This window comes from Gobio gobio (assembly GCF_949357685.1).
Source record: "Gobio gobio genome assembly, chromosome: 15".
Taxonomy (NCBI): domain Eukaryota; kingdom Metazoa; phylum Chordata; class Actinopteri; order Cypriniformes; family Gobionidae; genus Gobio; species Gobio gobio.
The window spans coordinates 19,998,488-20,014,383 of NC_137108.1; the positions used below are offsets into that span (position 1 = coordinate 19,998,488).

Here is a 15,896-nt window from a genome sequence, read left to right on the forward strand (position 1 = left end):
TAACTTAAATTCACCTCACTTCACTCACTTAGAAAGTGCTTTGTAAATTTTACAAATACTTACAAAGAAACAGCAAATAACACACTAATTATAAAAAAACTGAAATAGAATTTTCTTGAAAAATTTACTCCACCAATCTTACAGTATTTCTCAATTGCTAAAACACATTTCTTGACACCTTCACCCATATTCTAAAAACTTTAAACACAAAACCCAGTCTTTAAACTACATTCACAAAATCCCTGACTCTTGTGGCAAAATCAAACACTTGCCTCAAAACCATTTGATCGGTGCTCAAAATCAAACAATACTTTCAAAACATAAACACAGCCAGTCAATATATAAACACTCATTAGCATTTATTAGACACTACATCAAAAAATTGAGAACACAGCGTCCAGGGCATGTAGTTACAGATACATTTTTTTTTATTGCGTATAGAATGTAATTTTGCCATAAATAAAAGTAAATAATTCACTCAGTACAGCAAATATATTGCATACTGTAAGTAATACAGTATTGCATTTCTGTATTTTCAGCATAAAAATAAAGTAAGGCCAAAGAACAAAGAAAACTCTAAATGAAAAGTGTATTACACAAAATATTGTGCAATTGCAAAATCAAAGTCAATGAGAGCCTCTTGCTGTTGGGAGAACAAAGGAGTCCTTCCACCCTCATTTGGTAGTCTTGCAATTCTACAAAAGGGAAAATGCTCTTACAAATGTATACATACAGAAACAATAGTAATGGACATCACATTCATATGTAAAATGTATAGTAAATCTTTTTCTTTTTTCCCCCACTCCCCTTTCTATTGACAAACTGTTGTACTATATCAAATGTATACAGTAAACTTTCAGTGGCACAAATTAGAAAAACAATACATTTACCTGTTCTCTTCTCTGAATGTCCTGATTATGGTGGCCACAGAGAATCTGGACAAATTGGGTTGTACTCTTTGTCCTGCTTCCCTCATTGTCATTCCATGAACAAGAACATGGTCTATCACAGTTGCCGAATTTGATCTGAAATTTGACCGCTGTGTTGTAGTTGTGTTTAACTTTTGCCACATGTATGTACCATTTTGCAACCCAGTGCATAATGTGTTTTAGTGAGTAAGAATGTGTTTAGAGTTTTGCAAAAAAAAAGAGTGGATGAGATTTGCAAACAGTGTCTTAACTACCTGAACTTGTTTAAGGTTTTGCCTATGAAGTGACTGATTTGACAAATGGGTCAAGGCCACTGAGCATTGGGTTCAGAGAATGGGGTTTAGTGTTTTAGCAATTGTGAAATACTGTAAATCGTTGCACTTTGAAAAATATTTTTTTATTTTTTTTTAGTGCATGACATTAAAATCTACACTTTGTTCTTGATAACTCTTTTTACATTATGGATGCGTTTAATGCATTACATAATACATTAGGTATCATGAACAATGAATGAACAACTTTTTGTTGTAGACAACCATTACTAATGTAGGTTAATGATAATTTATAAATATACTATCTTTCTTTGTTTATTCATGTTCATTTATAAGACATTATAAAACTTAAAATTAACATTATCCAGATGAATTAAAGGTGTAAAAGTATTATTCATTTTTAGTTCATGATACCTAACACATAAACATGTTACACAAACTGAACCTTATTTTAAAATGTTAACTTGTTTTTAAATTTTCATTACAACTTTTCTCAGCTAACAGAACCTAGTGGATAAAATCTAGTCCCATTCTGCATTATTTCCAATTCAGTTTTCTGCTTCAAGGATTATTAGGAACACCTGTTCAATTTCTCATTAATGCAATTATCTAATCAACCAATCACATGGCAGTTGATTCAATGCATTTAGGGTTGTGGTCCTGGTCAAGACAATCTCATGAACTCCAAACTGAATGTCAGAATGGGAAAGAAAGGTGATTTAAGCAATTTTGAGTGTGGCATGGTTGTTGGTGCCAGACGGGCCCGTCTGAGTATTTCACAATCTGCTCCGTTACTGGGATTTTCACGCACAACCATTTCTAGGGTTTACAAAGAATGGTGTGAAAAGGGAAAAACATCCAGTATGCGGCAGTCCTGTGGGCGAAAATGCCTTGTTGATGCTAGAGGTCAGAGGAGAATGCCGTCTAAAGTTGATAGAAGAGCAACTATGACTGTGCCAATTGGGCATCTTAATGCCAATTGGGCATTTAAATGCCACGGCCTACCTGAGCATTGTTTCTGACCATGTCCATCCCTTTATGACCACCATGTACCCATCCTCTGATGGCTAGTTCTAGCAGGATAATGCACCATGTCACAAAGCTCGAATCATTTCAAATTGGTTTCTTGAACACGACAATGAGTTCACTGTACTTAAATGGCCCCCACAGTCACCAGATCTCAACCTAATTGAGCATCTTTGGGATGTGGTGGAACAGGAGCTTCGTGCCCTGGATGTGCATCCCACAAATCTCCATCAACTGCAAGATGCTATCCTATCAATATGGGCCAACATTTCTAAAGAATGCTTTCAGCACCTTGTTGAATCAATGCCACGTAGAATTAAGGCAGTTCTGAAGGCGAAAGGGGGTCTAACACAGTATTAGTATGGTGTTCCTAATAATCCTTTAGGTGAGTGTATGTCACATCATGGAAGTTAAATGCATTTCAAATGCGGTTTTGTGTTATTTTTTAACCCTTTAAACTATTTTGACATACAAGTCCAAAAAAAAATGCTTTATTTTCTTTATCTTTATTTTCGCTGCCACGTGCCAGCTTGTAGGTTTTTGACTTCCCACTGTCATTCTTCCCATTAACTGCATTATATATGAAATTCCTGCTCTGTGACAAAATGCAATGTAAAGCCAAATTAAATTGGTTCCAAATGATTAGCCTGGCAAAGCTGACACAGACCCACAGTTGTGCCAAACAGCTCAGTCTGACGGCAGCGCTCCCACCAAACGGATTGCCTCTCCCGGTTCAGAAACCCTCCCATAAGAAATCAGTTAAGTGGTCCCCAGCTCGCAGCCGCTGGCAGGGTCTTGCTTTAGGGGCGAGAGTGGAGTGGGGGTGGGGGTTGTTAAAAATGAGCTAATGGGCGGTGTGGTGGAGGGGTCGGGCATGCGCAGCGAGGCACAGCAGGGCCTGGACTCAAAGAGATGAGGGCAAGACCCTTATTGAGTCTGGCATCAGTGTTCAGGGGGAACTGGGAGAAATAGATGGGCGTCTCGTACCTTGAAGCCCACAGAGAGCAGGAACCAGTGCCAGGAAAATTACAGCTCAGATTTATGCAATGAGGGAGAGTGAACATAAAGCACAGTACAGACCCAGAGGGCTGAAGGACGCAAGAGTTAGTGGCTGAGACGTTGAATCTATGGGACTCTGGTGCAGGATACTTTATACCTGATTTCAGCCTCCTCTGTGGTTTGAAACGATTGTAAAATAGCACAGCATGACTAGTATGAATAGTACGGATAAAATCAAATTTTGCTGTTATGTGTTGCTATATTATTCTGTCATTTTAACACTTCTATTATATAAAAATATTATATCACAATTAAATATGTTAATTGTATTAATAATTCATTTCATGAAAACATTCATTAATATTTTAATATATTTTAAACTGTAATGTAATGTCAAAGCAACATTTTTTAAGCATCTTTACTCCAGTCTTCAGTGTCACATGATCCCAATGATCCTAAAATCATGCGAATATGATAATTTGGTGCTCAAGAAATATTTATTTTTATTATCAAGGTTGAAAACTTATTTTTTTTTATGAATAGAAAATTCAAAAAAGCATTTATTTGAAATAAAAAAATTTGTAACACTATAAAAGTCTTCACTGTCGCTTGATCTTGACTTTTGAATTGAATGCCTCCTTGCTGAAATAAAAGCATTTATTTCTTTGAAATCTTACAGATACAGCCGTGACATAAATTTTGTGTTTTGTAATGTTTGCTGCTTCAATATTTTGTTACTGGAAAACAATGATGAGCATGTCACAAGTTTTAAAGGCTTTTATTGGCAAAAAACGTTCAATATATGCAAATCTATTCCTGCCTTATTAGTGCTCAGAGTTGATCACAAACTATGCACTTCTGCTTGTCCACTCGCTGAGGTTTGAGGATTGACCACAGGTTCTCTATGGGATAAAGATTCGGGGAAGTCCCTGGCTCTGGCTTTTTGCAATTATTTAAAAAGCATCTGATCACAAGCATCTAGAAACAATGTGAATCAACACCACAACAACTGAAGCAGCAAACTTTGCGAAACAGAACATTTATGTCACTAGAAAATAGACATTTTTACAGATTTTCATGAAACCAAGGGCTCCGACTTTCTCAGTTGGTTCATGTTGGAAGTAGAGAACAGTCTCACTGTTCATAAAGTGTAATTGTTACAGGCAGGGAATACAAGAGAGATGAAAGGCAATAAAGAAGAAAAGGAACAACACAGAACGAGTATTAGACAGGTAGAGCTGTCACTGATACGGTTCAGAGTGAGTTTAGTTGGCAGTAAGTCTGGCAGACAGCAGACAAGCTCTTTCTGGCAAGACACACACACACACACACACACACTGTCCTGCTCCACTTCTACCCAGGGGCTCCCTCTTACCTCTGACCTCATTCACTTTGATTTACTCCTTCAGCAGCAGGTGTGGCCCTCCCTCTCTCCTTACACTCTTTTATTGATATGAAGTCATCCCTCCGTCTTCAGAAAGCTGGGGCTGTTGTCAAGATGCACCTTGATGCATTCGCGATGATATCACTCAAACACGAGTGTCACAAAGGAAGAGGCAATTAATTAATACCATTAATGTGCAATTACCCATCATGCCTCAGGCTTTGTGAAAGACATGACTGAGTGAGAGAAATGAGAGGTCAGAAAGGAGAGGCTAAAGATCAGCGATGAAACGGAGAAGGATTTTAAACGATCGCTGCTCTTATGACTGTGGACAGACGGACATTGCAGGATATCTGTGTGGATATCACATGAACGAAACCTGATAGATCATCGTCTGGGCTCTATTGAGCTATATTATGTTTTATATTGCTTAAAATATCTGATGATTGATTGGTAGAAGGAGAGGAACAGGATGAGAAGGATTGTGGGTTATTCATCCAGGTCCAGACACATCCCCCTTGGTCTCATGTTGCCACATTTTTCACTGTACAATTTAGTCCAATTTGCAGCTTGTTGTGGCTTTCAGGTGCGGGATCACCTGAAATGTAATCTATTTTCATATTAAGTAAAAATTAATTCAAATAATGGCAACGGTTTCCACAAACCAACATGTCCTCCAACCAATACACCTATATAGGTCGTTTGTCTCTTCCCTGAAATATGACCCATAGAAGCATCTACTAAAGTTGCGCCCCTATATCGACAACAGGACACTTTCATTTTATTGCTTTGTTTCCTTTTATTTGCGTCATATTTCGGGTTTTGCGGAGCTCAATCCGGTTGTTAAGTCTGACGTCACGCGGCAGCACTTCCATCTCATACCACAAGAAAAACAACAAACGGTGCTAATATACACACACAGTGGTGTAATACTACAAAAAAAATGTAATGTTTGATGTTTAATATGAATAAATAGCGCCGTAACGGCCGTCGATGGCATTCTCAAGTGAAACGATTTGAGGCTTGGACCCAGAAACTGCGTTTCTTACGTCACGCCTTAACAAGCAGATTGATAGAGCATTGCAAAATACAATATCATGTAATCATGTGATCATGCAATCGGTTCGATCCCAGGGAACGCATGTGCTATTAAAGTGTGTATGCACTATAAATCACTGGGTAGGTTTAGGGTTTGGGTGGGTGTAGTTGTTAATAAAAAAATATTTTTGCTAAATCGAAATATGACAAATGGTGGTTAAAAGTCCACACATTGCATTTAAATGAACACGTATTTTGATTGGTAACGACGGTCATATGTCATTTCATGACGACAGACGTAACACAACACTGTCATTATTTTTGCGCCAACTAGAGGGCGCCTGACTTTAAAACGTAAATAAAGGTCGTAATAAGGTGCTTGAAAAACGACCTAGAGTCAGGTTTTTTTGGTGGACAGTCTGCCACAAACATTTGTACTGAAAACATGCACAAAAAGTGGAAAAGGTCTAAAAACATTGGCCTTTGTTAGATTGGCAGAAAAATCTGAATTTTAGCCCATCCGACCTAAAATGTTTTTGTTGTCAGAAGAGGAAAAAAACACATTGAAAAAGGTGGTTTGAATTGTATTTACAAATTTAATTTTTGCGTCATTCTGAACGTAGAAATCGGATTTGATGTGTTCTTCCGTCATAATATGTGTGACAAGTTGAAATATGGTTAACTCTAAAGACACAAGTCATGGTTTTTGGATGAACTATGTAGACGTTTTAAGCAAAAATAGCAATTTTTCATTTTGACCAGTAGGTGGCACTTGTTGCGATAAAGGCTGAAATACAGTTCACAACTTTTGCACAGATTTTTGCTCTGAATTGCAGTCTGGAGGAGCCAAGGCTAGTGTCAGAGCATCTACTGAAAGTCTGCTTTTTTGTGCGGTCTGAGTTGACAAATTTCTGAGAAAATCGTGTAAAAACTCCAATTTTTGGGCACAAACTAGTTTCAGAGTTAATCCAGTTGGAGGATATCAAACATGTTTGATATTTTCAGACATTCCACATTTTTCACACGTTCCACACACATTCCAGCCTTAAAAGACGTAATTAAAACGCGTGCGTGCGTGTGTGTGCGTGTGTGTGTGTGTGTGTGTGTGTTTGGATTGAAATGGGAAACATCTATTGCTAAAATCTCACACATGGAAACACATCTGACATGAATCTCTCACATCTTTTCTACATATAACTTGCAGCTTAAACAGTCAGTCCACAAAAAAAAAGACTTCCATCTCATATTGAACAAATTTACTATGATCGAATTTTAAGGGCCATCTGATCATTTCATAGAAACAACTCAGGCATAATATACATTCTCTACTTAACTTTAAGTATCTTTTTAAAAGATTTAACTTGGCAAACGTTGGCAAATGCAGTGCTTTACTTATCCACAAAGGTTTTCCACGATTACCAATTCTTAAACTTTTACATTCTCTCCCCACCTGTCTTGAATATTTGGTAACATCTCACACACACACACAGGTGCTTCACACACTTCTCTCTGTTGTGAATCACTTCAGGAGAGTTTGCTTCTCAACAGGCCAACACTTGTGTTACAGTAATGACTGTTTTCCTCAGGTTTTGCAGTGCCAGCGTCCAAGACAGCACTATCATTACAGGCTAATACAGCTGCTGTTTCAGCTCTGAGGGCTCGACTCTAATGTCTGTTTACACCTCATTACGAAAGGCAGATGAGACCTAGTCAGTGACACACATCAGCACTGATCTGGGTTCTCAGCTAACGTCACAAGAGATTATGGACATAAATACAGTAGGTTATATTACAAGCCTCCCTGCACTGTTCATTTCTACCTGCCAGATTTGGAAGAGAAAGTTTTCCTTGAAGTACTTGGGTGAGAGTACTTTTATTCTTATTTCTTGCTTGCTTTTGCTACACTCTTAAAAATAAAGGTTATTGATTGGCTTCTAATGGTTCCACCAAGAACATTTGACATTCATGGAACCTTTCCATTGCTTAAAAGGTTCTTTAGATTATTAAATGTTCTTTTAAGAATGTGGCATCCCTGCAGTAAAAAAACCCCATCTGGAACCTTTATTTTTAAGGGTGTACACTATCCAGTTTGTGGTAGGAAGTGTAAACGATGAGAAATCCTGTAAAGTTATTGCTTGAAAAATGTGATCTGAACTTTCTGGTTTTGATATGTCAGATTTTTGTCCCGCCGAGTGACTAATGGTTTGATGTTTATTCTGGGTTTCTGCCAGCAGGAGAGCAAGTTTCAGCGGTTTGTTTGATGTTACCAAAAGTCTGTCTGATAAGTGTGTCTTTTGTTCTTTCGAGCTGATTATCTGCTCTCGAAGTTGTAAATAAAACAAAGCTTATTAGTTTATTTTTTCTCCTTCAAAATGGTGTGTTTCTTGCCGTTTTGTAATTGTTTGTGAAATCTACTAGTTTCTTTACACCATTTTTTTTTCAGTGTATATCCCAATTCAGCCTTTTTTTCTCTCACGTGTTTGGTCAAGTGTTTCAGCACATAGCTTGTGTATTCCATATCAGTAGTGTGTTTAGTGGTTACTAGGTATCTGTTAAGTGTGCACTTCCTGCTTTGTGCCGTCTCTCTCTCTCTCTTTCAGCCTGTTGTGGCTCATTTGGCCTCTGACCCTGTGTGGCACTCTGGGGCCCTGCTCAGAGCCAGACTGATTACATTAGAGCACTGATAGCGGACGCTCTCCCTACACCCCACAAATGATGGATGAATGTCTCTTCCTGTGGAAGAGAAAGAGCGAGAGATACTCTAATACCCCCCTTCTTGCTTCCTCCCTCCATCAACTGTTGGCTCACTGCCAAGCTGAGCTTTATAGGACGAGGCCCCGTGCTTGTCCTCTCTCTTAGTGTGACGCGGCCCCAGACAGTGGCATTCCACCGTGTGGGAACTCGGCACAATCTGGCCCGGACCAAGAGGGAGGGAGAGATAGGTGCACAGCTGCCCAGGTCCAATCAAAGTGAGAGTGTTGATGGACAGGTGGCGCAATCAGTCAGAGGTGTTTCTGTGCACTGTGACCCCAGTATGTCAAGTATGTTAATGGATGAAAGATGGTCCCTTGGCTCCTGTGATTCTCATAGACTCCATCTTTGTACACACATTAGAACCTAATATAGACGTCTCATTTTTTGAGATGGTATGGTATGTCTTATATTGCATCTGAAAGGTTTTGAACAGTTTAACATTTCTTGATTAAATGTATCATTAAACCATTAATTGTGGTGGAAAAGTGCAGAATTTCAAAATTCCATAAAAAATATTTGGTAACACTTAATTTGACAGTGTCAGATTGGGTAACACTTTATTTAACAGTATCCTTGTGACATATGCTACATGTAGTTACTATAGTAATAACAGTAAATTATGCATAATTACCAGCAACTAACCGTAAACCAAACCCTAATCTTAATAGTAAGTACATGTAGTTAATTAATATTACTCAGTACTTAAATATATCATTACACTGTAACAAAGACACCTTAAAATAAAGTGTAACCTCAGATTGTTACATGTAGTTACTATAGTAATACCTATAAATTACACATAATTACATGCAACTAACTCTAAACCAGACCAAACCCTAATCCTAACCCTATAGTAAATAAATGTAGTTACTTAATATTACTCAGGTCTCAAATAGATATGTGTAACATAGACACCTTAAAATAAAGTGTAACCAAATATTAAATATTAAGGTGTCCAAATATTATTAAATATTATTTTATATATGAAAGTGTTCAAAATATTTTATAATTTAAAAGATATATACATTTCATTGCATTAGATAACAAAATATCAAAACAAGTGACAGTCAAGCAACATTTCTTAGTAGGGCTGTCACTTTTTATTCAATATTCAAATATGCATTCGCACATGACGTGAAATATCCATAATCAAACTATAAATAAACGATTCGATTTTTAAAGTGCCGTGCAGAGTCCCGCACGGGTGCAGGTACCCGCGAATATTGCTGAAAAAGCTCGGTTGAAAAGCTCGGTTGAAAAACATCCTAACTTTGTCGGATACGGGTGCGGGTCGGACAAGGGAGAACACGGGTCTAAACACGGGTTTTAAACAGTCACGTGCAAACGAATATATATATAAAAAATATATGCATGTATATTGTAGATGTACAAAATCATCTACAATACATATGCCTTGCCTGTATTTCAAGATGATAAAAATTAATTAATTGTAAATTGTAAAATTGTAATTGTAAAAATCTACACTGTCACTTTTGATCAATGTAATGCAATGTTTGCTGAATAACAGTATTAATTTCTTTCAAACTACAGCAACAACAAAAATCGTATGATTGACCCCAAACCTTTGAACGGCAGTGTGTGTATATATTCACACTGCATCCAATAAAATGTTTGATATATTTTATGTAGTGTCCAAATTCTTTATTGGACAGTGTGTTAATGTTATATTATAAAAATCAAAACCAGCTACTTTTGGTCCTTTTTTCAATACAACATTAAAATCCAGACATATCAATCATACACACAATCATGCACTAGACATATACACAGATATCAGACTGGCGAGAACAGAAAATAGAAAGTTTAGGTGCCTCACTGTGGCTGGCAATGTTTTTTTTAGCGGGAAATGTTTTGCATGCTGCAGCAGAAATGTTGATAAAGGCAATGGTGGGTTATTATTGCTGTGTTGGCAAGGGTTAGAGTGGATTAAGATGCAGCGGGTAGGTGAAAACAGCATTAATGGCAGTTAAGGGCAGCAGTAAGGGTGGGTAAGTTAGTGCTTGTGCATTTGGCAGCCAGTGTGTGAAGGCAGAAAGCACTGGCAGCTCCAGGAGTCAGGGAGGGACGGTATGGCTTTGCTTGGCTTGGAGAGCTGAAGAGCCAGCAACTTATCAAATAAATTTGGGTTTTGTTTTGGTAAATAGCAACTAGGATGATTCAGAGAATAAAGACATCTTGAAAAATAAAAGACATCTCACAGGTTGACCAGCTTGAGAAGAAAGGGATGCTTTGCTGTGGTCTGTGCCTTCTGGACTCACATACGGTCCAGCTGGCTGTGACTCTCAGAGAGTGAATGTGCTGCCTGTTACAAACACACAACTCTGGACACTGGCCTCTCTGACCCACAGCATCTGGAGTGCCTGGGAGAACAGGAGCATGGCAGGGACATGTCTGATTCTTTTCTGTCATTCTTCTGGGTCTGTTTGTGGAAACGTATGAGATTTAAATTACATATAATAAGGTGTGCTAAGTAATGTTTCTCTCATTAAAAGAAATGTGCACATAAAAAAGTGAATTGTAATTTTGTTAAATATGTGTAAAATGATGTGCATTCACATGAGGAGAAGCCTCTATTTGTATTGGTAGCCTGTTTTATTTTACATGGAGTGGGTTGCCTTGTGAAGGCAGAAATTAATCAATTTAATTATTAGAACAATAATGCACACCGGGGGTGGTAATGTGGTCAGTTATTCTGCTTATAGAATAGAATGGTCACCAGGCCTCTAGACATTGGTCAGACATTTTATTTCAAGACATTTGTCAGTTTTTTGTACTTAAAATGCTCTTGTGTGCAGAACTTATTTCTTATGCATCTCATTCCAAGCCTCAGTTGCTAATTCCAAAATGTCATTTTAGAGCCAGTAACAGGGTTGAGCCATTGATAACAGACTATTAATGCAGTTAATACAGAGAGACAGAGGCAGAGCGATTGATTGATTAAGGGTGTGTTCACACTTGGTTGGTTCGATTAAAACGAACCCTGGTGCGACTGCTTTGTTAGTGCGGTTCATTTGAATAAGTAATGCTGCCATTCGAACACTGGTGCGCACCAAACAAGCGGACCGCGATCACTGAAAAGATGGGTCTCCGTCCGCTTCCAAACAAACTCTGGTGCGGTTCGAATTAAATGTGAATGCAACACGGACCAAAGACATGTAAACGAACCAAAAACTGAAAATTATGTCTCAAGATGCGACCCTAAAAAGACAGAATGCTCAAGAATACCTGTTTTTTCTCATCATAGTCCCGCATAGTCTCAACCACGTCTCCTTGCAGCAGATCTTCATTTGTGTGTGTGACAGAGAGATTCCTGCCGCTGTTTTGACTCATATGCATATTTTATAAGCTCTTCACGAGTTCACAGCTGAAATATACATAATAAAAGCAGACGAATCAGGTTGTGAACATATCCCTATGCCTTTAGGTTCCGTATATTTCGGTTCTGTGTTAAAATGGCAATCTGAATGCTAAGCGGACCAGGACTAAATTAGTTTTTTTTTTTGGTTCGGACCAAGAGAACCAAACTAAGTGTGTGTGAATTACTTCAGTCTATGCGTCTCTCAATCATCTTCGACAGCAGCGTCTCTAGCAAAGCTGTAAGTTTAAGTGCTTCAAAAACATTGATGTTACTACTTTGATACTGAGAAACGTTGTGTGGCTTTTTAGTTGTGAAACTATTTTACTGATAAAGTTGTAGGGCAACGCTGGCAACAAGTTGTGCTTTTCATAGATAATAAAACGTAATTTTGAGGGGGAAAATATAGATATAGTGTGTCATTTTTATCCTATTGTTTGTTATATTTATTTGTTTGGTCAGTGTCTTTGTGGGTCTTAGTTATTTTAATGTTGTAGGCTGAGAGGACCTTTGACATAACTGAAATCATTTGGCGAAGTATGAAACTGTAATGCGTTCAAGACCTGCCTGGAACTACTTTAGATGTGCATTTACTGGAAAATAACTACACACATTAGAACAATAATCTACCAATCATAATCAAGCATTCAACAGCCCCGTAGTGTAAAGTAGTAGTAGTAGTAGTAGTAGTAGTAGTAGTAGTAACCTCTCATTTTATTGGATTCTAACCGTATGCATGATGTTGCATCCACACCACTAGGTGTCAGTATAAGTCCAAGAGGGCATATTGGTCAGTGCAACAAACAAAAAACTACTGAGTGCACCTTTATGTCATTTTGTTTGAGTTTTTTAAGTCTTACTTTCCATGAAGAGATTATCCTTGCTTGACTTCATTTCTTGTTTTCTTTCATTTATTTGAATAATTTGTGTGTGTGTGTTTGGTTTGTTTTTTCGATCCTCAGACCCATTTCTTATAAAGTCAGTCTACCTGCTCAGCTCTTGTGGAAATATATACCGTAGACTCAACACTCTCTAAAAATACTTCTCCGGGTTTTTTGCCTTGGCTCAAGTTTAAAAAAGTCAAACTGAATGGACACAGACATATAAATATATATGCACATGCTTATGTACCTTTTCATTTTTTTTTTTTTTTTTTTTGTCTACATGTGCCGTCAACAGATCAAACCATCGGACATATTTTGGCGGGAGGTATGTTTATACTTGTGGCTTTTTTCAGACCCCTAAGTTGTCTTTTTGAGCTGCCCAGAAAAACAGTTCTGTGAGAGAGAGAGCAGTCAGGTAAACATATTCCAAACACAGACGCGCTTTGAGCGTCTCTAGAGTCATAGACTCCAAGACCAGCCCTGGGTGAAAGCTTAAGTAGACCACACGGTTGAAGCAACAGTGCGTAGGCCGAAAGGGAAATAGGCAAATCGGGGGAGAGAGTCCTCAGGGGCCTCTCGCTGCCAGACCTGCACCGCGCTGGGCTCGATCTTCAGCTCTTAGACAGTGACGACAGATAGTGGAATAGTGTGTTTGGGTGTGTAAGAGGGTGTGTAGGTGTGTGGGTGAGAGGGTAAATGGGAGTGACAGGCTTAACTCGGACATTCATGTACGTCAAAAAGTGGGCGAGCGGTCACATGTAATCTATCGGAAAAATAGAATTGCTCACTTGTCGACTCAATAGACAGCCATGTTTTGTCATGTTAACAGAAATTTAAATGAATCAGAATTTCGGTCTTGTTTTCCAGGTAAATAACGTCAAAAAAATAAAGATATATTTTCTTGGGTAGCAAAATTATATTATTTTTTTTCACAGAATATATCTAATTGCTAAACTTTTTTTTTTTTTTAAATAACTTTATTTTATTTTTTCATTCATTTTCATTCATTTAATTTAATTTTATTTAATTTTATTTTTTAAGTTAATTGTTCTATCTATCTATCTATCTATCTATCTATCTATCTATCTATCTATCTATCTATCTATCTATCTATCTATCTATCTATCTATCTATCTATCTATCTATCTATCTATCTATCTATCTATCTATCTATCTATCTATCTATCTATCTATCTATCTATCTATCTATCTATCGTCACTAGAAAATAGAAATACTCACAGGTACCTCAGAGTTTTTGTACAATGGACCACATATAATGCTCTTTTTAAATCTAAAATCTAAAACTTGCTAGTCATAATGCTAATACATACCTTTTCCCCCTATTTTTCTACTCAGAGACTGAAAGCGGCCCTTGCCCATCATCCAGGGGGCATGGCGAATGGCAGCATGAACTCCATGGGTCATATGATGGAGATGATGCCATCGCGGCAGGATCAGGCCGGTCATCACCACCTTCACTCTCACCCTCACCAGCACATGCAGGGCCCACCCCACGGATACCCTCACCATGCCCACCACCACCACCCCAGCCACGCACAGAGCGTCCATCACCACCCACAGAGCCACGGGCACCACAACTCCCACCCGCCCCACCTGCACCCTGCACACGGACACCAGACCTCTCCACACCAACCCATGCACTCTGCTGCTTCACAGGTACTGAACTGGGTCAAGTGATGCGGGGATTGATGAGTTCGGCTGAATTGAACTTACAGTGATTTCAGTGGAGTCATGTTAAATAAATTATTATTTAAAAAAAGTTAAACTAGGACCAAGTTGTGAACATCTGGCATAAAATAAAAATGAAAATTTCCCCCCAGATTTTATTCAAAAATACTGTACATTAAAAATACCATTACTTGAATACACCTCTTTTGTAAGTTTTGTAATTATAATAACACTATATATTATATTATTATATTATAATTATACATTTCAGAGTGGTACAACTGTCTTGATATCATAATAAATAAAAAGTAACTTTTTAAAAATGTATGTATAAAAAAAAAAACGTTTAAAGTTTTCTTGAAGGGTTATTAATATTTAGAAAACAAAAACTTTTGTCTTGTGGTGCGACCAACATACAGGCTGCATCCAAAATCGCATACTTCCCTACTATACAGTAGGCGAAAAACAGTATGTGACAATAGTATGTCCGAATTCACAACACTCATAAAAGAGTAGGCATGACCTACTACTTCCGTGTAGTGTGCATACGATGGACACTTTACTATCCCATGAGGCCACGGGAGAGGATTTGTGAATGGAAATGAAGCGACGTAACTGACGCTGGTAGGTCACATGATAATTACAACATGGCCATTGTGGTACGTCCAGATTATATTCATACAACACACATTCATACAATATAGAACATGTTTTTTAGAAGTTGTGAAGTAATTACTTATTCAAAATAAGTACCTACTTAAGAGAGTATGCGATTTCGTATGCAGACCCACAGAAAAACATAAAACAGGAAATGATATCATAGAGAGAACCCCTGCAGACTCATGACTGTGTGTCAAGGTCAATAAATCTCTTAAAATATCAGATCATTTGACCTCATTATGAAAACGCAGTGTTAGTTTAGGTTGTAAAATGTTAGGTTGTATTTTTACCTTGGAAAATGTATTTAAAAACGTTTCTAATAATCAAATATCATAATATGTGTGTACACTCACATACTGTATGTACATATGTGTGTTGTAAAGTAAATGTAATTCAAAACAGTATGTTATTATGTTTTACTTGCACCACATTTTTGTTGAAAATTGTGTTTTTCAAAATCATATCAAATCAAGAGTACATTTAAAAAAAAAAATGGAACATGTTTAAACTAGATTTCGAAAAGATTATTTCTTTTCTTTATTGTGGACTCTTATTTGTATGAACCTTCGGGTCTTGCCACTTAAACTCTGGGTACTCTGGGTTTGCTGGGTACACGCGAAAAGATAATCGGGGAGATATTGGCCCGATTTCTCCTTTCCAACAATGCTAGGTAGAGTCCCCATTATCTTGATGGTTCTACAGATGATCTTATCAGATTTTCCTGTGGTGTGAGGTGTGTTTAGAGTGATTGAACCTGATCGGAAGAACGTTGGAGCCACCCCGATCTCGAATCAGAAATCCTGACGTGTGGGGGGAACCCCGAGGACGCAAGCGCGCGCGCTCTGGAGATTATCACGTGAAACGAAACAATACCCAATCAGAAA

The 15,896-nt window shown here is 37.8% G+C and overlaps 2 protein-coding genes across 2 annotated transcripts in view; one reads left to right on the forward strand and one right to left on the reverse strand.

The window, feature by feature from the left end:
* Nucleotides 1-15,896, reverse strand: part of gtf3c6 (general transcription factor IIIC, polypeptide 6, alpha) — a 1,355,101-nt gene that overhangs the window by 995,794 nt on the left and 343,411 nt on the right. The window lies entirely within an intron of this gene.
* creb5b (cAMP responsive element binding protein 5b) overlaps nt 1-15,896 on the forward strand; it is a 96,628-nt gene that overhangs the window by 73,507 nt on the left and 7,225 nt on the right. The window contains exon 8 of the mRNA XM_079837520.1: nt 14,020-14,340. Coding sequence (XP_079693646.1) covers nt 14,020-14,340 — 321 coding nt within the window. The remainder of the gene's footprint in view (nt 1-14,019; nt 14,341-15,896) is intronic.